At 39.5% G+C, this 25917-nt stretch overlaps 1 protein-coding gene across 3 annotated transcripts in view; it reads right to left on the bottom strand.

Moving 5' to 3' along the window:
• Positions 1-1288: 1288 nt before the first annotated feature.
• Positions 1289-25917, bottom strand: part of CDKL4 (cyclin dependent kinase like 4) — a 54359-nt gene continuing 29730 nt past the window's right edge. For 2 of the 3 annotated variants that reach the window (XM_070379699.1, XM_070379700.1), the window contains exons 4-10: positions 22595-22667; positions 16050-16140; positions 14788-14985; positions 13055-13137; positions 10603-10659; positions 8461-8595; positions 1289-6213 (exon numbers count right to left, since the gene is read on the bottom strand). In XM_070379699.1, coding sequence (XP_070235800.1) covers positions 6112-6213; positions 8461-8595; positions 10603-10659; positions 13055-13137; positions 14788-14985; positions 16050-16140; positions 22595-22667 — 739 coding nt within the window. In that variant the 3' untranslated portion in view covers positions 1289-6111. The other variant, XM_014477563.2, reaches the window with a different exon arrangement.

The raw sequence follows: 25917 nt of genomic DNA, 5'->3' as shown, positions 1-25917 counted from the left end.
ATATCTTGTGAAAAAACAATAATGAAAAATAATATATATATATAAAACTGAATCACTTAGAGGTACAGCAGCAAGTAACACAACATTGTAAATCAACTATACTTCAACAAAATTAAAAAGATAACTTTATGCCTTACTTAAAGTTTGCATATAAATTGAAAACATGTTTCTCCACTGAACAGTATACAATTTAAAAACATACTGTTTCAGTTATCTATTGCTGCGTAACAAATCCAACCTGGAAAGTAGTGGTTTAAAACCACCGGTTTATTATTTCTTATAGTTTGGTAGGTTGACTGGGCTCAGCTGGGCAGTTATTCTGTTCTACCTGATGCTGGCTAGGGATGCTGATTTGGGGACCTTCAGCTGGTGGCTACACTGAGTTGGAAAGCCCAGGAAGGCTTCACTCACATGACTGGCTCCCTTGGTGCCCCTCTAGCAGCCTCTTCCTCTCCATGTGGTATCTCATCATTTAGTTGTATCTTGCTCAAGCTTCTTTAGAGCATGGAGGCTGGCTTCCCCAGAGAGAAATGACAGACTTCTCTGTCTGAGGAAGAAGCTGCCAGACCTTTCAAGGGCTAAGCCCAGAAATGGCACAGGGCATCTATGGAAGACACGGGTCATAAGATGAGGAGAGGGAGCGAGACTTCATCTCTTGGTAAGAGGAGTGGAAAGTGTCATGGTAAAACTGATGTAGGTTGAGAGAAATTGTTGCAGCTACCATTGGAAATAATTGACCACACTCTTTTTACATAAGTGCTATTAAAAATAATGAAAGCAGAAAGGTTAGTTCAGAAAAAAATAAAAGAACTGAAGTATATTTAAATAGTGACTCATTCATTATTTTATCAATTTTTTTTCTCTCTGATCATTAGTCTAAGTTTGGTCTTGAGCCTTTTCGTGTTTTTAAACCTATAACAGAAACTAGCTTGGGCTTGAAGATACAAGAACATCTTGCAGCTTAAGTATCGTAAAGGGCCAGAAAAAAATATTTGAACTGGAGGAAAAACAATCTTAGAGCCTCAAAGTAAAGTTGTAAAGATGTTCTCAGAGATAAACATCAAGCCGGTCAGACTGGAAAAATTTTTGCTAGTTTTCCATTTGTAAAAATTCCCAGCCCCAGGCAACAAAAGGAATAGTTTGCTACATCAGCTGTTCAGATATTCCAACTGATAGGAAATTAAATAACAAATTCTGGAATTAATATATGAAGATGACAGTTTTTCTCACTTAAATACAAAGTAATAGTCAATAGACTAATACCTGAGTTGAACAAAAATTAGGAGACAGAAATAGTTCTAACTTTTATTAAAATAAGCTAAAGAACATATTCAGGTTAAGTGATATATTCGAATATAAAGTCACCAAAGTTTTTAATCCCATTCTCAGGTTTTACAAGTATCTTAAGATAAATAAAAAAATATTATGTATATTTAACATAATACAACTAAAACTGTTTGCAGTACATTATATCTAGAAGTCTAAATTGTCATTATGCTATCTATCAAATGCTAATTGAATCACAGCCATAAGTTCATGTGATTTGAAGTAGACCTGCTTTTATACAAACATGTCCTAAAATCATAAGTAGACACACAACATCTTCAAAGTAACAATATTTAGAGATACAGTCAGTGACTAGCGTTCAGGACAGAAAAGAAGAATTGTAACTTTATAAATACAAGTCATTTATATGCCTGTTAAATAGGAAAAAAAATTCTTGGCTTGATTATAAGCTTTGAGGATAAGTTAAATATAAGGTTGACTGAGCCTGTGTCCCTGTTGTTGAAATATAAAACAGATAAAATTCAGTTCTATTTGTAGAATTCCATTGTTATCATTTACTGAAACTACCAAAAGTTTTACTGGTTAGAAATGTACTGAATGTTCTTTGCCTTAATGGATATCTTAAATTAGTATTTCACAGCATATGTCATTTCCAAGCTAATTAGAGTTAGATTAAAACAGCAAAGAATGATTACATATTACTCTGCATTTTGAAAGCACACCTGTTTGATTTACATTAATTAAAAACAATCCAGTGATAATTAGCTTTAAAATTTAATTTTGTTTATCAAATTGACCTCTGTTGGGTGGTTGTCTGTAAACTGCTATTCACTTGATAGAACTAGCAGGGGGCGGTGTGTGTGTGTTTGTGTGAGTATGAAAGAAAGGAGGTGAAAGAGAGAAAGAGGGAGATCTCCTTGCTCCTGGCTAAATCATAAAGAGCAAAATGTATTTTGATATTGTTAACCAGTCTCGAGAAAGACTATTTTAGTGGAAGATACATCCAAGACACAAATACCATGCCCCACAGAGAATCACAGAAGTTTAGAGCTGAAGGGGAGCCTAACGTATTATTTCATTTATCCACTTTCTTATCTTACAAATGAGAAAATGAAGGCAAAAGAAAGTTACATATTGTGACAAGGCTACACAGACCTAGAACCAGTGTCCTAACTTCCAGACCAAACGGTATTTCTATTATTGTCTAAATTACCACTCTTGACTTTTCATCTTCTGTCAAAACAAGAATGACATTGTTGAGTTAATGATTCTAGTAGAAAACACATACACGTATATACCCAGCATACTACTTTAACTTGCAAGTGTTAATGTCTTAATGACATCTTAATGTCTTAACTATATGCATTAAAATCTATACACTTGTGATTTCACTATTACCTTACACTAGTACCCCAATTTTCCAAGATTCTACTGTTTGTGGAATTTTAGGATCATTCCTATTTTGGGAGTATGTTTTAATTTAAAATATATACTTAAATTTTTTGGAGAATTCTGTGCCATTCAAGTTGTTCCAAAACCAGGATTGGAAATTGCTGGTGGTAACAAATGACAAAGAAAGTGCCACCTTTTAAAAAAACTGTAATTCTACGGCAAGTATGAACAAGGACCTTACAACATGTTCGGAACTGAAAATTGTTCATCTTATTAAAAAGAACATATTAATTTTCTTATGTCCTGTAGTTTGGGGAATGTGCAAGAGCACTAAAAGACAGTGAGAGAGCTCCTTAGCAGAGGGACATTCTCTCTGCTCACTTCTTCATCCCTGCATTCTGCTGTTTCCCTTTACTCAATCACCTCCCTAATCCAAAGCATTTGACAGCTGCCTCTTGAATACCACTTTTTAATGGTTCAGTCTTGTTAAAACAGTCTTTAAAAAGTGACCCCCCTCAAGGGCTTTGTGGTTGGAGCAAGTCTGAACAACTGCATGGATATATCATCAGGACCGAAATGGGGACTAAAGACAGAGTCCAAGCAAAGAGGCCTACGGGGCTGATAAAGTTGAATCAGATGTCCTCTCTAGGTATTATGTATTATACTTTCTTCTTTCCTGAAGCAGCAGCAGCACTAAGAATAAATAAGGTCTGCATTTTTAATTGTAAAGTGCCCTGAGAAAGGAAGGAAAGAAAGAAGAATGAAAGAGAAGGAAGGGAGGAAGGAGAAAGAAAGAGAAAAAGAAAGAAAGAGAGCAACTTGGAGAGTCTCAGGTATGTGTGTGTGGAAAGTGAGAAAACCAGGGCACCAAGAGCTCACACTAATGTGGAGGAAAGGAGTATTCAGATGGTGTCACTCACCATGACGGTGTCGTATTTGGACAGCCCTGGGAAAGAGCTCTGTAAGTAAATTAGAAAGCCTGGAAGCTGGTACAGGTGAGACAAGCCCCAGGTAAGCCAGAAAGTGTGCAAGGCTGTAGAAGGAAACGCGTGGTTATAGAATCACGTGGGCTTCTGCAAAGAGCAAGCCTATTTGCTGAGGAGAACTTTTACAAAAGTCATTACTTAATTTGGGGACGAGTACCGCTGTCTTCCATGCAGCTGAGAAATGCAAGGGAGCCTGCAAAGTACAGAGGTGAGAAATCCGCACTCTGTAAAGAGTCGCACTTCGAGATGTGTGCCCCTGAGCGACCTAGGCATCTGAGGTGCTCCATGGCCTGGGCCACCCAGGGAAAGATAAGCATGCAAATGTCTATCAGAAGATTCCTTTTCTTCAAGGTAATATGACTACACTGGAACATTTTTCTAAGCATTAGATGCTTTCACCTCTCCTCTCTCCAGTGATACCTAAATGATGGATTTGTCTAAGGAACAGAATGGAGAGAGAGATGCTAGTTTGAAAGGATTCTTAAACATGAGCAAAAATTAAGGGAAGACAGTTATCCAACCAACCTCTGCCCAAAACTCCATTGTTGTTTGAAGCAGTTATAAAATGGATAATGGGGTCTTGCACTGTCTTAATTTCTGCATGTAAGCTCACATTTAGGTGAGCTTGAACAGCATGAGTGGTTTGGCAATAAGAAGGCTTAAATGATTAAAAAAAAAACCCACTATGAAAGCTAAAAATAAATCTTTAATCAATGTTGCTTTTATCTTTTATTCCTCATTGTTCTTGTACCTGTGGTATCATCCTACTAAAAATGCAAAAAATCTGAAGAGACACATTCTGATAATAAGATGAAAATAAAGAAGATCCTAAGCAGGCTATATTCACACTAAGAATATTAAATGGTCAAATAAGCCCACCTCAAATATCTTTAGTTAGCACAGAACTATTGTTTAGATGTCATAACTCCTCAATAAAGAGATGCACCCAAGTACTTGATTGAGATTCTCTGAAAGTTCATAGGGCCATGTTTATATGTGCAGCAGACTTTTAGAGATGAACATGAGGTGGAACTGTGCTTCCTTAATAACAATTTATGCTTGGTGTCTTAGTGTCAAATACGAGGAATTTCTGGAATTAGGTGTATTTGCAAAATTTGACCATGTTCAGGTATGCCGGACCCCAAAGCAGAAAAAAGTTAATGAAATCATCTTAACATTTATTGATAAAGATGCCACTATTTTGTGCCTTTATGCCAGTCAGTGATAGACAGCCTCATGTTATTATTTTATTTTTATTTATTTTTTCCTCATGCTATTATTTTACATGAGTTCCTTACTAGCAAACTAAAAGTACTTTCGAACAGTCTGTACCATTTTTAGATGTCCAGGATAAAAGGGATCTACTCTGATGCTTCAAAATTTATAATTATAAATATGTACTTACACGTATGTATGTGTGTGTCAAGTTTACTTGGGAAAACGTCCCAACATAAATTCAACTCACTTATTGAGGTATTTTGTTTGTTTGTGTCTTTTTTTTGACAAGAGACACAAAATGAAGTTAACTGAATGATAATCTTTCTGCTCTCAGAAGTGTTTACAAACTTGACCTGACCATGATGCCCAGGGCAAGTTTATAGAATGTATGGATGCAAATGTTTGGAAGAGAGTGTTGACAATGAGATGTTTAGAAAATACACCCAGGAGGATAGGTTTAGGTACTGAGATGGCTTAATCAGGAGGAGAAAAGGATAAGGAACTGTGATGCACCAAAGGACAGGAGAAGGCTCAGCAGTCAGTTATTCTAGGGTGTGATGTCACAAGGATGGTAATTCCTCGCAGTTCATCCACTATTTTCTATGTAAATGTACGGCATGTTCTCTAGCTAGCTTTAAAAATAGAATTGTCAATGTCTTATGAGACAGAGAAAGTAGAGTCTGCCCTGGAATTAAGGGATAAACCTAGATGACATTTCAAGGTTCCCTTCCTACACCAATATAAAAACACAGAATAAAATACCAGGATTAACTCAACAGACCTGGTTGCAACAAGAGCCAATTAAAATGCAGAAATATAATGCCATTCCTTACACAAACAATGGCTAGGCAAGCAATCTGATATTGCTCTAAGACTGTATGTGGTCAGCTGAAGTAAGATGGTATATGTAAATCTTTTTCATAAATCAAAGGATAAGTTCACAAATTCTCAATACAAGTTGCTTCAAGAGGGGCTGCTCTGATAAAATCGAAAATCTCTCCTCCATATGTGCAGTTTCAAATGCTGTTAACATTTATAGAAAATGTTCTAAAAGATAAACTTGGCATGTAAAAAACACAGGCAGAGGAATCAGTAATGATCAGAGCAAAACAATTCTAGAAAGCATCTTAATTTTCATATGGCTCATTTGCATCTGAAACACTGAGACTCCCTATCTCTCTGGTACAAAAATGTGTATATGTATTAAATTACTTTCCTCTTGAAAGAACTAAATGTTTGGAAGATGATCAAATTTTAACTGGAGGACTTGTTTTCTTCCATCAGGTGTGGGGGAGATGTGGCTTCCTGGTATGAGAGGCAACAGTTGATTCTAATAGCAGAACAAGACAAAAATAAGAAAGTAAATTGAAAACAATTCCTATTGGTACAGTTTCATTTCAAGGTGGTAAAACAAAAGGATACATACAGTACAAAGATGTCAAAAGACATCAATTTAAAAAATTAAACAGAGTTACGTTTCTAAAAATTGTGGTTCTGATACTTGAAAATTAGTTTATATTATTCATTATAGGATACTCAGGGACGTACTATGATCTGTTTCAATGAATTCATTTCTGAGTATCTGGTCAGGGTTTAAAAGAAAACTTCCCACCAGCTATTAAACAAAAAGCGCAAGAGTCTACATTTTACTCATCTCAGATTTTTAACTTCAGATATTAATTTTAGGATATTAGCAGAACAGCAAAGATCTAAAATCTCTTTACTATCAACTTTAAACAATATTTAGGCTTAAGGAGATTGTTGGTCAATCACTCAGAGATACAGAAACTTTATTTTCTGATATGGTAAGATGTCTAAGAAAAACGTGCGTGCTCAGAAAGAAAATCAAAATTTGGAAGACGTCTCTGTCTTTCTCTTGGCCTTGCTCTCTAGGGCCTTCTGGTGTGCCGGGCTGCCCTGGGCCTTCTCCATCTCCGCCTGATGGAGGGAGACGGTTAGGCATGGTCTTGTGGGGGGCACTCTGGAGGGGGTGACACACAAGATGGACAGGCTGCAGCTGGCTAGGACAGAGAACATGACATCTTTGTAAACGAAATTCTCTAGATGCATGCTGCTCTTGGTGTTTCTTTTCCTTCTGTTGTCCTGTGTCTTTGGGAAGACTTATTCAGCTGAGCTATGAAGTATTAAAGAAAGGGTAGCACAGCTGTGAACTGGAGATGTCAAGGGACAGCAGCATCCCCACCCACCTGGGGGCGAGCGCAGTGGAAAGTGGCTCAGGGACCAAGAGGCAGGGTGGAGCCCTGCCCATCCCCTCTCCCCACGACAAAGGTCCAGGAGCTGGTGAGATGTTTTTGAGGGGACAGTGTTTTTACACACAATTCACACTATTTCAAATTTGAACAAACCGTAATTTCTTGGTTAAGTAAACAGCATTGGGCTTGAACTTGCAAGCATGTAACTTGAATAGTTAAAGGGCCTATGTAATAAAAATTTGGATTTTTATCTTGGATAAAGATTTGGGATACACAGACGTCATCTTACTGATCAGTTTGACCCTTCTCTCCCAAAAAACTTCTATTTTAACTACTGAAAGAGACTACTTTCTTCCTTTATGGCAAAGATGCTAATGGGAAGATAGGTGAACAGAAAAGTAGATCAGAGGTGGAGAATTAAGCAAACGCAAAATGTGATGAGTGTCAGTTTTCTGAGAAATGGAAACTTATCATCTTGACTTATCAATAAGCAATGTTTACCTACTTACTGAGCTTCCCCAGTGACTCAGATGGTAAAGAATCTGTCTGCAATGCAGGAGACCTGGGTTCAATCCCTGGGTCGGGAAGATCCCCAGGAGAAGGGAATGGCTACCCACTATTTATTTGAATACTATTTATTAAGTACCTTCGATGTGACAGATATTATTTTAGGTGCTAGGGATGCAGGTGAGGGGGGAAAGAAGTCTAAACCCAAAGAAACCTACTTCCATGGAGTTTGTTTCCACTTCAAAGTTGTCTGAAAGCAAGTAAATGGTAGTTGCCTAATAAGCCATAGAATCAACATCTATCTTTATATTCACCATATTAATCTATAATATTGGCACATTTTAGGACAGGATTGGTTCTCAGATATCTGAGTTTCAACTTTTTGAATCTGTCCAGAGCTTGTCTTTGGCTGCCAGGAAAAGCCTAGGAAAGGCAGACTAAGGTGCCTGCCATGGGTGAAAGAATAGAACAGTCAAGTTTCTTATTATACACGTGGAGGCTACAGAAAGGTACAAGGATTCTTCCATAATGCCTGTCAAAGTCAGTTCAGCTGTAATCCGGGCTTAGTTGTATGAAACTGTTGTGTCTTGGGTACATGATTCGGTGGGGAGGATATCCAATCAGTGTAACAAAAGAACTGTGCAATAACTTTAAGTATACTTGGAATAAGATTTTGCGGCAATCTGGAAACTTTCAGTTTTATGGTTTTTATTGCATCAATCACAATTTCTATTAGACAAACAAACATAATTAAACCAGTGCAAAGAAAAGATCTTGGTGCCCGCCTAGTCTCACTTTGAGAGGTAGAGAAGGAAAATAATCATTTTTATAGCACTTTAACTTTGGAACCGAGGTACCTGCTGACGCCTTCTGTTTCTTCCTTCATTACGTGCTTTTCTTTTAATTTGGTCCTCTTGAAAAGAATCAAAGTAGGGGCTCTCCAGGAGTTGGGCACAGGTTAATCTGTCATCTGGATTCATCTTCAGACACTCCTTTGGAAGATGGGAAGAGCAAAGAAGATATTAAAAAGAGGAGCCTGTATTGTTACTGTACCCTAAAACTCTGAATAACAACTTGGTAGAGCAAACACAAGTTTAGAAGATCTTCGAGTTTGTATAGTATCCAGAACCTGAAACTTGTTAATAACTGGAATTGCTCTTCTTTTGCCAATTCAAAGTCTTTTGAGGGCAGACTTGATGCACAGTCAATGTTTTGAAGGGGGTCAATATAGGTCAGGTGTGTGTCACTTGTAAAGCAAATAGCTTGTAGGACTTCACAAAATGTGGTCCCTAGGCCAGCTACCAGAGAAGGCAATGGCACCCCACTCCAGTACTTTTGCCTGGAAAATCCCATGGACGGAGGAGCCTGGTAGGCTGCAGTCCATGGAGTCGATAGAGTCGGACACCACTGAGTGACTTCACTTTCACTTTTCACTTTCATGCATTGGAGAAGGAAATGGCAACCCACTCCAGTGTTCTTGCCTGGAGAATCCCAGGGACAGAGGAGCCTAATGGGCTGCTGTCTATGGGGTGGCACAGAGTCGGACACGACTGAAGCGACTTAGCAGCAGCAGCAGCAGGCCAGCTACATCAGCATCACCTGGAAATTGCTAGAAATACAAATTTCTTGGTTCAACCCCAAATCTACTGAATCAAATGCCCTGGGGGTAGGGCCAAACAATCTGTGGGCTTTTTTTTTTTAATCTGTATTTAACAAGCCAACAAAGTTGGGGAATTAGATTTCCAGGATAGGATCTGCAGAATGCTGGGTTAGAGCAGGTCAGAGCAGTGAGAGGTAGAAAGCAGGTGAGGCGCAGTGGAGCAGTGGTAAGGGCGATCTAAGAGTTCAGAGGCGTGGGGCTCTTGGTCTCAGGAGGACTCAGACTGAAGGAATCCAGTACGCTGGATAGAACCTGGGCAGTGGCCAGCACGAGCACAAAGGCTGGTCTACACCGTTGACTCTAGGTCACTCTGATGGCTCTACTTCCTAGATCAGAAGAGTTTCAAACTGTGGTGTTCATCATAATTACCTAGGGAGAGGCTTAAAGATATAAACTCCAAGGTCCTATTCATAGAGATTCTGCTTCTGTAAATCTGAGGTTATTTACTGGAATGTGTATTTTTAAATAGCTCATTCTGATGAGTAGTCATTTTGATGAGTGGTATGGAAGCCATTGCTATAAATATGACTTAATTGATTGTTAAAGATAGATACTCATACTGGTATCTCCATCCCTGCCCCATTAAAGGCTTTCAGTATCCATGGTGAATGGAAGAGTCACACTTTCTAGCATGGTCTCAGCCGGTCAAGCAAGAATGGCAGACTGGTCATAGATGAGCTTCTTCTGCTTTTTTATTAGAACTTGTTCTTTGTTTGACCCTGGCACAGGGGCTACATTCAGTATCGACATGGTTCTGATTTTGCCTGATCTTCTACTGATTTATTTAACAAGCAATTTAGAATTTTAGTGAACCCAGTGTATCTAAAAGGTTATCAGTTCAACATGTAATATTTTAAAAATTATTAATGAAATATTTTATATTCTTCTAAAAGGTAATTTTCATAGAAATATAGAACATCTCAATTCTAATCAGCCATAGTTCAACTGCTCAGTAGCAACATGGCTAGTGGCCACCCTATTGGATAGCATAGTTCTTGATTTTCCAACTTAAAGGGAATACATTCATCCTCATAAATTTCCATAGTCTGAAATACACTGACGTAACTGTCAAATTTCCTAATGAATGCAAAAGAAGCATGGTGTTCATCATAGCTGTAATCATTCTCTTTTATCTTCTACTTTAAAGGATATATTGGAAAGATTTAGTGTTTAAACCACTGATGTTCCTCTAATTGTAATTATTTCACAGTTCTTTAATAGTTTCAATGACCACATTTTTACACTGGCTTTATTTGACCTACTGTCCACCCATCCCAGAGTTACCAGCTCCAGTCATTATGATTTCCAGTCAATACGGTTATAATTGATTCTTAGGTACCTTCATGAAACTCAAAGCCACAGGATGAACATCTGAGAACTTTTCTTCAAGAGTTTCCTAAAAAACAGAGTAAAGCATTTCAATGTTATATAACAAGAAAGTAGCAGATATTTAAAATATATTAGTATTAAGAATACTTTGGAGAAAGTCCCTTAATACGTTATATAATTCCTTTCAAAGATTTTTTAAAATCTTAATTTTACATGATTTTACACTATAGTGTAATAAAAAAAGCTGAAGTTATTTTCTTAATTTTACAATGTCTTACAATTGGTGTTTGGTAAATGCTCATTCTAAATGTCCCCTTCAGTACCATAATATCTACTTATAGGGATACCCAACCTACTTATAGGGGTGCTTTGAACATTAATGAAAACACACTGAACTGCATGAATAAGAGCACTACAGAAAGCAAAGGAATGATGAATGCAAAACTCAAATAGTAAGCAAGGAACAGAATGGGACTGAGGAAGAGAATATGGGGAGGGGAAGCTTCCAAGTTAACGGCACCATTCTCCTTCTCCTTTTTGGCTGTGCTGGGTCTGCGCTGCTTTGCGAGGGCTTTTTCTAGTTGCAGCCAGTGGGGACTACTCTTCGCTGCAGTGCCCGGGCTTCTCTTGGCGGTGGCGTCTCTTATTGTGAAGCGCGGGCCTAGGCACGCAGGCTCAGCAGTCGAGGCTCATGGGCTCTAGTGCGCGCCTCAGTAGCTGTGGCGCTCTGGCTTACCTGCCCAGAGGCGTGTGGCATCTCCCCAGACCAGGGACTGAACCCATGTCTCCTGCATTGGCAGGCAGATTCTTATTCACTGCATCACCAGGGAACTACTGTATTTTAGTCTTTAAACTAAACATGTTTTATGAATATTATTTTTAATTCAACCTCTATACTTGTAATTCAACATTTAACCTTTCATTATATGTGTTAAGAGTCTTAACAAACATAATAAAATAGAAGTCCAGTATATAAATCAAGGTATTATATGAAATAAATTGAAGATGAACAGGTGTTTAGAGAAGCCAGGACCATTTGAACCCAATGGTTCACAGGTGCCGCAAATCATGACCTGGCTTAACAGATTCTCCCTTCCTCCACATCACTCTGTCTTCAACACATCGGGAGTAGGGCACAAGCCTTCCCTGATGGTCCTTTCATTGTATAGGCAGAATAAAGCTGGGTTAAAACTCAACATTTAAAAAACTAAGATCATAGCATCCGGTTCCATCACTTCATGGCAATAGATGGGGAAGAAAGTGGAAGCAGTGACGGATTTTATTTTCTTGGGCTCCAAAATCACTGCAGATGGTGACTGCAGCCACGAAATGAAAAGATGCTTGCTCCTTGGAAGAAAAGCTTTGACAAACCTAGACAGCGTATTAAAAAGCAGAGACATCACTTGGCCAACCAAGGTCCATATAGTCAATGCTATGGCTTTTCCAGTAGTCATGTACAGATGTGAGAGCTGGACCATTAAGAAGGCTGAGTGCCAAAGAATTGATGCTTTCAAACTGTGGTGCTGGAGAAAACTCTTGAGAGTCCCTTGGATAGCAATGAGATCTAACCAGTCATTCCTAAAGGAAATCAGCCCTGAATATTCATTGGAAGAACTAATGTTGAAGATGAAGCTCCAATACTTTGGCCACCTGATGCAAAGAGCTGACTCACTGGAAAAGACCCTGATGCTGGGAAAGACTGAGGGCAGGAGGAAAAGGGGGCAACAGATGATGAGATGGTTGGATGGCATCATTGACTCAAAGGACATGAGTTTGAGCAAGCTCTGGGAGATAGTGAAGGACAGGGAAGCCCGATATCCTGCAGTCCATGGGATTGCAAAGAGTCGGATGTGAAACTTAGCAGACCAACAACAACAGACCATGTGGAGTTTTAAAGTTCAAAGCCCAAACTCAGGTAACACAGATAAGAAATCAATGACCACAAAGACCACAGCGAGGGTGTAGAGGTGATCACTTGGGTTTGCAGTTTTGATTTCAATACAGTAAAGATCGTTTTGTAGAATGACCTTCCATGTGAAAAGACATGTTGTAAAAAGATGGTTTGTATTGATTTGAGGTTTCAGAAGCTGAAAAAAATAGAGAATGCATCTGTTTTTCAAAATAAATATAACTAAGTACTTTTTATGAGAAAATAATTATTTTATAATTATTTCAGGGAAAGATACTTGAGTGTTTTGATTAAAAGGCTCACCATACTTATGAAGGAAAGAAAGATGCTTTCACTTCACATTTAAAATTAAATTAATCTTTGGATAGGGCAAGAAAACTTTTAAAGCCTTCTCCTGGTTCATTTTATGTAGTTTTTACATGGTTTATTCGACCTGTATCAGTATGTCATAAGGAGAACAGGAGTTCAAAGCACAAATATTAAAAGAGAAACAACCACCCCTTTAAAGAAAGTACCAGCACAAAGAGCGAAACACCAAAATCGAGCAATTTACCATCTCTTCTGGTTCAGGAATACTGATGCCATGGAAAAACTGGTTACTTTTAAAGATAGATTGATGTCTTGGGATTAGCTTTCCTGTAAAATACAAACCACATAACTCACGATTAATTTTAGTTAAAGACAGCATCGTGCTTCAACAGTTAATTTCCGAGGTCCAGATGTAAAAGAAAGACTGAGCCTGATCATTTCCTCTAGATTTGGGAGAAACTGGTCCCTGCAAAAACTATGCCTTCTCAGGTAAGATCGGTGCTGCCAACTCTCTTTGCCACACGTGGCTTGCTCTGTTATTTGTGTGTGCCTGCTCAGTTACGTTAGTCGTGCCTAACTTTGTGACCCTATGGACTGTAGCCCACTAGGCTCCTCTGTCCATGTGATTCTCCAAGCAAGAATACTGGAGTGGGTTGCCACGCCCTTCTCCAGGGGATCTTTCTGACCCAGGGATCGAACCTACATCTCCTGCACTGCAGGTGGATTCCTTACCCACTGAGCCACCCGGAAAGCCCCAGTCTGTCATTCAGCTGCCATCAGAGGAGGAGGTAAGCAAGTGGTGTGGAGAGCTTTACATATATGATCTCATTTAATCTTATAACTATCTCATGATGGTTGCAATTTTTTCATCTCTACTGTCCCAGTGAGAGAATGAGGCTCAGAGGCTTGATAACCTGTCTCAAGTCACACAGTCATTAGGTGACAGACCTGAGATTCAAACTCAGATCTGTCTAATATCTGCCTAATGTAAATTTCTACAGTCCTTAGAGGAAATCAGTTAAACAGCATAAGCTTAAGGTGTGGCCTATAGTGAAACACTACTCCACATCTTCCAGGGCTTGGAATTCTCCAGAAGAAGGTGTGGGAACCACACAGGGAATCAGACAGCAGCAGTTCCCTTGCCTGGCAGCCATGCTGCCAGGAGAGCCTACGGGAAGCGATTACTAAATACCCATCTTGTATGTGGCTTGCCTCTTTGTTCACACCCAGGCTGAGTTGTAAGCTTGCAGCTGATCTTTTGGGTTATGTTCTCTTCCAACCAGGTGGAAAGGGCAAGAGCTGAGGACAGTGACATGGGATGAAAGCTCATGAGAGAGAGCACTGCAGTCCATTCTCATTCTTCAATTGTTAATAACTAGTTGTACGACTTCAGGTCATTCATGCAAGCTCCTAGAGCCTCAGTTTCCTCATTTGTGAAAACAGGCACAATGAAAAATGTTATAATGTCCTTAATGGATTTTTATTAAGACTGAGATGGTGTGTGTGAGAGCAATCTGTCAATCTTACATATAGAGGAGTGGAGTTGAAAGCTGCAATAGAGGCTGTATAGCCTGCAAGACCTAAAATATTTACCATTTGGCCCTGTATAGAAAAAGTTTGCTGATCCCTGTGCTAGAGGAAAGGGGGGAAAAAGCAGAAACTGCATTTGATTAAGTGTCTTCAGAGTAAGCTCTATGCAGCTGACTCACACCCTTAGCCCCATCTTAGCCTGATAAGGAAAGTAAATGTATAGTTTATTGCACAGCTAATTGACTTGACTTGGAACGGCATCTGAAACTCCTCACTGAGAGGAGTTAGGGCTCCACACATTGAGAAAAGGGTTGGGCTTTGGCTACAATCCAGAACAGCCGCCCTCAGCGGCACTTTGGAGACAACAGAAAGCTCTTGTTCATTATAATGACATACTACTACTACTACAAGTTAGCAACTCTGTAAGCCATAAAATGTAACTTATACCCAATGTTCTGATTATCAGATAAAGTTGGTCCACATCTGATTTTCCAGGCCAGAGCGGCTGGCCTGTCAGCAGCTCTGCAAAAACGCAACCAGTAGCCCATATGTCGACTGAAGAACCATACTGCGTATCCCCCACAAGAAGTTCGGGAGCTCGGTACCATCTTGTAGCGACGTAGTCAGTGTAGGCATCTCCTGGAACTGCAAATGCATCAAGAGCAGGTCAGGCTCTCTGAAGAGATCAGCGTCAATAATTCTCAGAAGCCACGCTTCTCCTAACAGTTCATGCAGTGACGCACTAACCCAGGGAACTGTTACACTGTGTACTCAGAGAGTAAATTCCCCTTCCATACTATTAATATAAAATAGACAAGCAACAAGGATACACTGTGTAGTTCAGGAGATTATAACCATTACCTTGTAATAAGCTATCAATATAATGGAGTATAATCTGCAAAAATGCTGAATCACTATACTGCACACCTGAAACTAACATAATACTATAAATCTATACTATAGTATATTAACATAATACTATAAATTTTTTAAACATTCAACTTCCAAAGATACCTTAGCTGTTTATTAACATCTATGTAATCCCAAAGAGAGAGGCCCAGGGTGAGGGCATGGGGAGAATTTCTGTAGTGCAGCTTTGAGAATAAACCAGCTTCCCAAAGCACCGTCAGGTCCTGTCAACAAACTGACTATGCGCACACCCACCTTGCAATGTGTCTGTTGTTAACACATGTTTCCACTTGCTGCAGAGTTTTAGATTCAGGGGGAGATAGTTACCTGTCCCTCCATTCCTTTGGTTCCTCTCTCTCTGGGATGACTTCTTTGCTTCTCAGCACTGTCTCTGAATCCTCTCTGTAATTTACAGTTCACTCTCCCAGTCTCATCAGCTCCATGAAGATTTTCCCAACCACTCTAGATCACGTTAGTATCTCCCTCCGGGGAACCATCTGCCTCTTCGCTTTAGCACTTTATTGCCAATCATCTTGTGTTAGTCTTTTGTTTCTTCTACTTCGGATTATAAGTGCATGAAGACCAGAAATGCATCTTTTAGTTCTCTTCCTTTCCTATGGGCACAGCACATAAATGTGGCTGCGTATGAACTAATGTACTGACTAAAAAATTAAAGTGAAATTTCCCTTTCTGAATAATAACACTATAACAATTAGGATAATTCAATATCTAAAGAATTTAAACTATATCATTTCATAATTATCTGTATTGCATAACTTAGTAAAAAACTTGCTACTTACTCAGAATTCGTGCAAACCCAAAGTCACAGATCTTGATTATTCCTTGCTTAGTTATTAGAATATTTTCAGGTTTTACATCTCTGTGAATACACTGTAAGAAAATATTTAATTATTTCCCTGAGTCATCAAAACAACAAAGCATAATAAACATTAACTATTAGTTTCAATGATAAACACAGGCTGTGAGATAAACACAAATATGGTTTTCCTTCTTTTTTTCTAAAACCTTAAATTAGCAATTTTTCATTTGTAAATCTTGTCATAACAAAAAAGTTGCTATACTAGGGAAAAAATTAAAATAATTATTGGATGGGAAAACTGAAAAAAAATTTTTTGAGAAGGGTGTATTATATAATTATTTCTTCCACTTTTTACTGAGCCCTATTTGAATAGTAAGAGGTAGAACCCTGAATGAAACAAGAAAGTCCTAGTGTATAGCATAGAGAACTATAGTCACTATCCTATGATAAACCATAAAGAGAAAGAATATTAAAAAAATAATATATATGTATAACTGAATCCCTTTGCTGTACAGCAGTAATTAACACAACATTGTAAATCAACTATACTTTAATTAAAAAAAAAAAAAACCTGAATGAGATTATACCCAGAGTGCCTCTAATAAGAACAGCTGTCACCCAAGAATCACAATTCAGGTTGCATAAATATTACAGATTTGAGAAACTGGAAAAACATTCAAATGACAACAAAAAGAAAATGCATCAGAGGGACCATCTTATTTACCCTCTGGTCAGGATGTGTGAAAGGGAGCTGAGTTCACAGACCAGAGCTGTCCTAGGCCAGCTGGAACCTATGGCCACCTATTAACAAGAGATACCAAAGATTCAGCCTCAGGAGACGAGTATCCTCAACAGTGAGCTAATCTGCAACCATGAACAGCTTTCTTGAGGTGTGACCTCATGATGGAGTCGCTCCTGGGAGACCAGGTTGCCACTGGGAGGCACTCTCCCCTTAGAGTCCTCTCCGGTGGAGAACTCGCAACTTGCTGCACCATCCCAGGACCCTCAGTGAAGCAAATGCTCCCTTCCGGCTGTGAGAGGGCCAAGCTGGGGGCGTGCGTGACGGTGGGCTGAGTGAACCCCACCCACTCTTATCCCAGAAATGGCTACTGCGTGCTGTGGATGCCCCAGGAGAAAACAGCTCAGGCCCTCGTCTTCAGAACTTTAGCTTTCCAGGTTATTCTCCTTCCAAACAAGCAAACAGGTTAAAAACGATCTTGCTCTTCTTCTACAACTCAGCCCTCACACGGAGCTCTGGACTTCTCAGAGCACTTCCACATGAATTAGTGCATCCTTGCAATGATCCTGTGCTGGCAGGTGGCAACCGCTGGACTCCTGATTTAGTACCACAACAGTCAGCTCCCTCTGCCTGACTTCTCTGTTGTGATGTCAGTCCCTTTAAATATTCCTTTCAAACTGATGATTTTGAAAAAAAATTTTTTTTTTTTTGCTCTTATAATAGCTATCTAAGAAGAGAAAATGTTGAATGCTAAATTCATTCTGGGTCATGGAAAAAAAAAATCCGGCACTCATACTGCAAGCTTGTTTGTATTTAGTCTCAATTACTGTCAACTGTTTCATCATTTGTATGGCCATCAGCTAGAAGAAACCTTTTAAGGCCTCTTAAAAGTCCGAAGGCCTTAGACGGTAATTTTTAAAGCTACACTGTTCTAACATAACCAACATAGTTTTCATCCTACCTTTTAGGCAACACATTTATGAAAACTGGATTAACACTGAGTCATATTCACCTATAATAGCTACTGATTTAATAAGAACAGGTTATGTCCTTCAGATGAGTCTGCAGCAAATTCTAAGTTTCTGAATTATGTGTGGTACTACCAGGTAAATGGACTTATACTGCTACCTGTCTAGTGGCCTACTGAAATATGCAAATCCCTGTGAAATTTACAGCCACTTGTTTTCCAACCAAAATATACAACGGCAAATGAAGTACAGACAAGTCCCAAAGAAACAGAGAAAATCACTTAGTGTAGGTACAGGTAAGAGAAGCTACAAATAAAGAAGAATAGATGGAGTACTGGAGAAGGAAAAAGAGAGTAAAAATCACAGGAACAGTAAGAACCAGAGCATGGAGAACAGAAGATGCTTTGACATACAGCATTCACTTTCTCCAATGCAAAATTGCACTCAAGTGTAAACTCTGTATGCCTCTTGCAATCAACTTATTTTCCACCAAAGAAAAAGAAAGTTGTAAGTCAGGGGAATCAAAACATTTTAATAAACTTGGGTTTCATACACAGCTTTTAGCAAACATTGCTTAAACTGGGTTATGCTGGCTGATGTACAATCTCATTTTTACAGACTCACAAGCCAGTAGGAAGAGGTATCCATGGTATTTTAAACCTGATCCTTAATTCTAAGAACCGTCTCCAGAAACTTCCCTGCCAGAAGCTGCCTCTTTACATAAGCCTGAATGGACATCTGAGAAGGTTGTTCTTTGAGCCTTATGGACGGACACTCATAATCAGAGAGGAAAGAAGCCTCCTTGACAACTAGGACACTGATATCAACAAGACGATAATGGATGTTATAGCCAGACACACTCACATTTTGGAAGTCACTGTAATTTTGCCATTTTGATATGGAGTTTTTTTTTTTTTGCCACACTGCATGGCTTATAGGATCCTAGTTCACCAACCAGGGATTCAACCGGGAACCACAGCAGTGAAAACACTGAGCTCTAAACATTGGACTGCCAGGAAATTCCCAGACATGAAATTATTTTTCTCTAATTGATACATCAAATATATAAAAATTCATGAGTTGATAATGACGTTAAAGGGTCACTTCAGTTACCTCACTCTAGCCATATCATAGGGTAAAAAAAGAACAAAATGAGTAGGTATTTTCTTAAGTCCAGTGCTTCTCAAAATTTAATGTGTACACGAATCTCTTGGAGATCTTGTTAAATATGCAGATTCTGACTCAGTAGATCTGGAATGAGCCTCAGAGTCTGAATTTCTAATGAGCTCTCAGGAGACCTTCACCAACCACACTCTGAGTAACAAGGCCTTAATCCCTTACTACCTTGACCTTGGCTGGGATAACTGCTCTGGAGATAAAAGATAGTCATGGTCACCACTGTGAATCTTCAGCAACAACATGGGTGGGATTGCCTTTCCTATTTGAGAGTATCATGAGGGCTCCTTTAAAATAAGGAGGGTATAAAGGTTTTAGATGTAGTATTGTAACAGCTTATATATGATTTAGACTGTTTCCCTTTGTATATGTTTCAACTAATAGGTTTATTTTAAAAAGATACACAAAGGTTTACCATAGTGTAAGAAAAATGGGGTAACCAGAGTTCAGAAGTAATTTTCTTGTCAGAGAAAGAAAGTTTGTCTGAAAAATTATCCATTTTTAATAAAGGTCACGGGTTATAAGTGGGAGGTTTTCAATATTTTAAGGTTTAAGGTATAGAACATGTTGTTCCAAGCAGAGGAATGGTGGCAGTTGCACAGAGCTACAATCACATTTGGGTTCACTCTAAACAGTAAGTCATAATCAGGTAGGTAAGTTGATTGATGGACTCATTCATTCATACAGTCATCCAGTTACTCCATAAATGTTTCCTGAACACCATATATAAAAAGATCCAGACCAGGCATTAAAGAGATACATACAAAGATAAACCATCCACAGAGACTGCATTCAAGCTTATAATCTGATTATATAGAGCAAAGATCATGGCATCTGGTCCCATCACTTCATGGGAAATAGATGGGGAAACAGTGGAAACAGTGTCAGACTTTATTTTTTTGGGCTCCAAAATCACTGCAGATGGTGACTGGAGCCATGAAATTAAAAGACGCTTACTCCTTGGAAGAAAAGTTATGACCAACCTAGATAGCATATTCAAAAGCAGAGACATTACTTTGCCAACAAAGGTCCATCTAGTCAAGGCTATGGTTTTTCCAGTGGTCATGTATGGATGTGAGAGTTGGACTGTGAAGAAAGCTGAGCGCCAAAGAATTGATGCTTTTTAACTGTGGTGTTGGAGAAGACTCTTGAGAGTCCCTTGGACTGCAAGGAGATCCAACCAGTCCATTCTGAAGGAGATCAGCCCTGGGATTTCTTTGGATGGAATGATGCTAAAGCTGAAACTCCAGTATTTTGGCCACCTCATGCGAAGAGTTGACTTATTGGAAAAGACTCTGATGCTGGGAGGGATTGGGGGCAGGAGGAGAAGGGGACGACAGAGGATGAGATGGCTGAATGGCATCACTGACTTGATGGATGTGAGTCTGAGTGAACTCCGGGAGTTTGTGATGGACAGGGAGGCCTGGCGTGCTGCGATTCATGGGGTCGCAAAGAGCTGGACACGACTGAACGACTGAACTGAACTGAATACACAAATAGTTATGGTAAATAAAATTTTTTAAAAATCATTTTAAATACCCATAAAACTCCAGCAGCAAACTTAGGTGAACTTGAATACCTCTCAGAGCATGGTGGAAAGCAACAAAGATGTGGATTCAATTCTGCATCATCTTTAGCAATTATTTGAAAGCACAATTTGCATCATGAAAAATATGTATCTTGTGAGCAATATGTCTCTATATTCTATATACTTTATCAATAAAAAGTCAAAGCTTCTGACTTACTCTAACAACAACAAAAACCTCACTTTCTTTTTTAAAATGGTTTTATTTAGTTTTGGCTGTACTGGGTCTTCGTTCCTGGGCTTTGCTCTAGTTGTGGTGAGCAGGGCCTGCTCTCCAGCTGCCGTGTGCGGCTTCTTGTTGTGGTGGCTTCTCCTGATGGGGAGCACAGGTTCCAGGGCTTGTGGGCTCAGTAGCTGCGGCTCCTGGTTCTAGAGCACAGGCTCAATAGTTATGGCACATGGGCTTAGCTGCTCCTTGGCATGTGGGATCTTCGCAGATTAGGGATCGAACCCATGTCTTCTGCTCTGGCAGGTAGATTCTTTAACCACTTAGCCACCAGAGAAGCCCTTCACTGAGTTTCTTCTTAACACCAAGGGAAGCTTTCCTTAAGTACTGAAAATTAGTTGCACGATTGTGTACTCTTTTCAGCAATCCTAGATTACCAGGATAGATATTCTGCTCTTGGCATCAAAACTGACCATATGGTAGTCTGTATCCTTGCCTCAACACTGCCTCTATGTAGGCACCAACTCAAAAGGTTATTTTTTTAAAAAAACTATCATTTTAGCAAAAGCACCCAAGAGCTTACTTAAAGAAGCCCCCGCTGGCCTAAGATGGGACAACCTGAACATCAGAGAGAACAATGATTGCAAAGGACTGAAGCACATCACATACATAAAATCATGATGATGCCCTACACCCCGCCGAATCCTTCACTCCTCAAGGTTGCTGGGAGACACTCTTGGAGACACCAGTTCATCACTGTGAGTACCGACATCTAAAAGGAATAATCACATATTTATCTTACTGTACTTTACAGTAACCAGGGTCCATGGTAAATTCTTCTCCATAGAATTCCAATTAATAAATGCAGAAGGAATATTAGAATTAGAAAATTGCCACCTTTTAACTTTAATGAAATACTGGAGAGAGGTAATAATGATCTCTAAATGCTAAAACTAAAAAAAGATTGACAGCGAAAGTGCTAAAGAAGGGGATCGAGTGAACATCTCTTGAACCTACTAATCTATTTTAAGACAATCCAAAGTGGGAAAGATGGCCAGACGTTATATACGCCTCAGGTTGCTGACACAGTAAGAAGTGTACAGCACTGTATGTGAAGCCTTCCTGTCTAAAAAGACTGAACCTGAGTGTGACAAGCCTCTGGATATAAACACCAATTTACAGTAAATACAGGCAAAAGAGCAAGTTAAAAAACACACAGGAAGCAACCAGCCAAAAGGATTTCTATAACACAGGAGAAGTCAAAGCATGGTTCTAGGTTGGGAAGCTTCAGTATCAATTGGTAAACTGTTAGAACTGCAAATTCTCAGGTTTTATCCCAGACCTACGGAATCGGAAATTCTGGAGGTGGGCCCAGCAAAATGTGTCTTGACAAGAACTCCAGGTGATTCTGATGCATGCTCAAGTTTGACACCCATGGCTCTGAAAAATTAATGATGGAAAAAAGAAAAAAAAGATAGAGGAAAGGAGACCTTTACAGTATAAAAGACTTAAGAGACGTTAAAAACAAAAGAAAATCAAGTGCCACGGAGGGTTACACTACTGATATTCTGAAGACTTATTTTAACCCAATTTAAAAATAATCATAGTACTGATTATTTAAAAATAATCATTAGTACTGGGGCAAAAGGAAACTTTTAAGTTCATGCAAACTTTTAATTCATAAGGAATGAATAATTTGATTCTTATAGAAGTTGGAAAAAAGCCATGAATAATGCATTACTTTTCCTTGTATTCCGTAACTTTCTTTTGTTTTGCTCCTCTGGTTCTTATTCTCCTTCCACCATTAGCTCTTCAAATAGACCCCTGAGCCGTTTAGGAGAGAAGAGTCATCATGAAGAAATTAGCAAAGACATTAGGGAATGTTACTTACATTGTGTTTATGACAGAAGTTGAGAGCTTGGAGTGTTTGCCATAACACACTTTTGATCACTCCATCAGCAACTCTGGGGAAAAAAATAACAAAGGAAATGAAAACTCCTAAGATCTGTTTTCAGGAGCAGAGCTGGGAATAGAAATGGAATGGGTGGGGCTTGTCACAGCCAGTGGATGCAGTACAAAGGGAATCTTGGAAATGTTCTTTTTAAAAAATGTTTTAACAAAAATTGATTTGCTACTTTTTTCATTATAGCTATGTAACTTTCCTTTTTAACTTGAAATTTTTAATGCTTATCATGAAAATTCAAACAATATAGAAAAGTAAAGAAATAAGACATGTTCATTCAAATCTTGCTAGCCCAAAATAATTGCTGTAACTTACAGTGATTGTCCCTTTGGGAATCCCTGGTTCTCTTCCTCTCTCTGCATTTACTTTTTAACTTTAATATTAAACAAATGCATTCATAAGGTTTGATATTTTTAAAGTTAAAAGCATATCCATGAAGAATTCTCTCATATCTGCCTAGCCAATCATTTCATCTTTGGCAAATTCCCCTGCCTCTTTCAGAAACATTGTATGCATTGAGGTACAGATACATATATACAGAATATGTATACATCTATTTCAGTGACCAAAGATCTCATTATATAGATGTATCATAATTTAGTAAGTCCTCATTGACAAGCAATTAGGTTTGATCCAAGTTTCATTTCTAGAAACAATGCTTCAGTGAATATCCTATCAACTATCTATGGCAGTTGTGCAATAATCTTTTTAAGGTAAGTTCTAGAAGTGGGATTTCTGGGATCTATGGGAGGCACATGATATATTTCGATCCTGCAGGTATGAACTTCAGGTAGAACTGAGACCTGGTTTTGCAGGAAAAAAGGCATCCGTGAAGAGTGACCTTCAATTCATTGAATTCATGCTGGTGGTAAACACTCAAGCATATGCAAGAGTTGTTTTTATAACTGTTACTTACACCTGGTAAGATGCAGCTCCAATACTCTGGCCACCTGATTCGAAGAGCCGACTCATTGGAAAAGACCCTGATGCTGGGAAAGATGGAGGGCAAGAGGAAAAGGGGATGCATAGGGGATGAGATGGCTGGACGGCATCACTGACTCAATGGACATGAATCTGAGCAAACTCCAGGAGATGGTGAAGGACAGGGAAGCCTGGCGTGCTGCAGCCCATGGGGTCGCAAAGAGTCAGACACGCCTAGTAACTGAACAGCAACAGCACTTGCACCTGGTAAGCAGGCAGGCACACAACCAGGGGGCCAGGGAGGAACAAGAGCCCAGGAAAATGGGAGTCTGGGAGCTTCTCGCCTCTGCAGATTTCCTGTGTGGAAAATACTGGGGAGTATTTTCCACTTGGGGATCTGGGCAATGTGTACTCGAGAGTACTTAGTCTATTTTGTGTAACCATTTCTATAAATTGCAGCAATTACATTCCCTCTAACTTTTCTATTGATGCACTGTTTCAGGGCATTTCACAGAAGAGTCATGGCTTCGGTTCAAAACAGAATCCTTAGCACAGATTCCAGGAAGGCAGATACCATTTTAGGCAAAACAACATTTATAAAAAATAACAACTACAAACAAATACCACAGATCTTACCAAGATAGTTATCAAAGAGAATACAGATTCACACAGAGCTCATTCCAGAAACACAGACTGCTGTAACATTATTTAGCCACACTCAGCAGTTTTTCTAAGGATTTTGTGAAATAAAACCTATAGACACCAACTGATACTCAATGCTTCGTACACTGTGGGTGAATGACAAACACACAGTGGAAGAACTGATAATCGTGAAGGTCTGAGAGCAAAAACTAGACACCCTGGGACTTCTCTGCGGTCCAGCATGCTTCCACTGCAAAGGGCATGGGTTCCATCCCTGGTCAAGGAACTAAGATCCCACATGCAGCGAGCCATGGCCAGTAACTAACCCTGATGCTGGAGGAGACTGAGGGCAGGAGGAGAAGGGGGCAACAGAGGATGAGATGGTTGGATGGCATCATCGACTCAATGGGCATGAATGTCAGCAAACTTTGGGAGATGGTGAAGGACAAAGGATGGCACCTGGTTGCTGCAGTCCATGGGGGTCACAAAGAACTGAACAACAACAACAAAACTAATTGTTTTAAAAAAAACAACAAAAAACATGGTATCCTGCTTCAAAACCAAAGGTGTTAGGGAGGGTGGCAGGGTCAGGGAATTCAGACTGGGTTGCCCAGAGGCTGCTCTTTCAGCCACTCAGGGGAATCCTGGCGCTGACATCAGAGCTCATTATCTTTTAGTTTTATATATAACTTGATGGGGAAAACAATTTCATTATCAGTGCCCGAGATGAATCAAGCCCTTCTCTGTAAACCCTTGTTATCCTAGAATAAAATCCAACCTTTATTGTGGCCTACCGGCCTCTTAATGATTTCACTTCTGTTCACCCCTCTCCCCTACCTTTATCTCCTGCCACATTCTCACTGACCTCCGCTCTGGCCCGTTAGTGTCTGCTCTTCCCTCAACAGACCACCAAAACTCTGTGTTTACTCTTCATCCTATGCCCCTCACCAGGAATTCTCTAGCTTCTCAGTGTGTTTTATTCTCCTCCAAAGCCTTGTAACTCTGCCAGGGCTTTCTTTACCTTGTCCGTTACTGTAGCTCCAGGGCCTCGAACTGTAACTGGTACCCAACAGGTCCTCAACTAAGCTTCCTTCACTGGCACTCTCAGAGACTATATAAACTCAAACCCTGTAATAAATCCCTTTTTGCTTAAACTAGCTAGAGTGAATTCTGTTGTTGAATCCTGATCAGTGCAGAATAGGACACCAGAATTGGGCATGGGAAGCAAAGTCGAGGCCTTGGAAAGGCAGGCTACCTGACTGGTTGGGTCTGAAGGCCGGGGGATCTAATTACCATCAGTGGCTGTAACCCTGGTGAATGGATACCCAGTGATGAACCAATTAAGTACATAATCGCGTGTGGTCATCTGTAATAAAGTGCCTATTCAGGGCAGGGTTTTGCTGGACTGAAAGTGATCAAACAAAACCGGAACACATAGGAAAGTAATAAAAGTGAGGTTGGGCTGGTTGTGTCTCACTTCGCTGGAAAAATTGAAGAAAACAAAAGGATAGCTTTAAGTAAGGCTTTGATGTTTTGGTTCGAGGCACAGTTAGGAGACCGGAAGTTTCAATGTTTGCCCTTATTTCTTGTGTTTTTAAGACTTGCTCCACTGACCACTGGGATTATCCCAGAAGTGACTGAAAAATCGGACACTGAGAATAGTCCTGCTGGGTGCTAAATGACAAAAC

The sequence above is a fragment of the Bos mutus genome, chromosome 11 (genome assembly GCF_027580195.1).
Source record: "Bos mutus isolate GX-2022 chromosome 11, NWIPB_WYAK_1.1, whole genome shotgun sequence".
Lineage (NCBI taxonomy): Eukaryota > Metazoa > Chordata > Mammalia > Artiodactyla > Bovidae > Bos > Bos mutus.
Note: the sequence above shows the minus strand (reverse complement) of the source record. Positions and strands in the feature narration are given on the sequence as shown.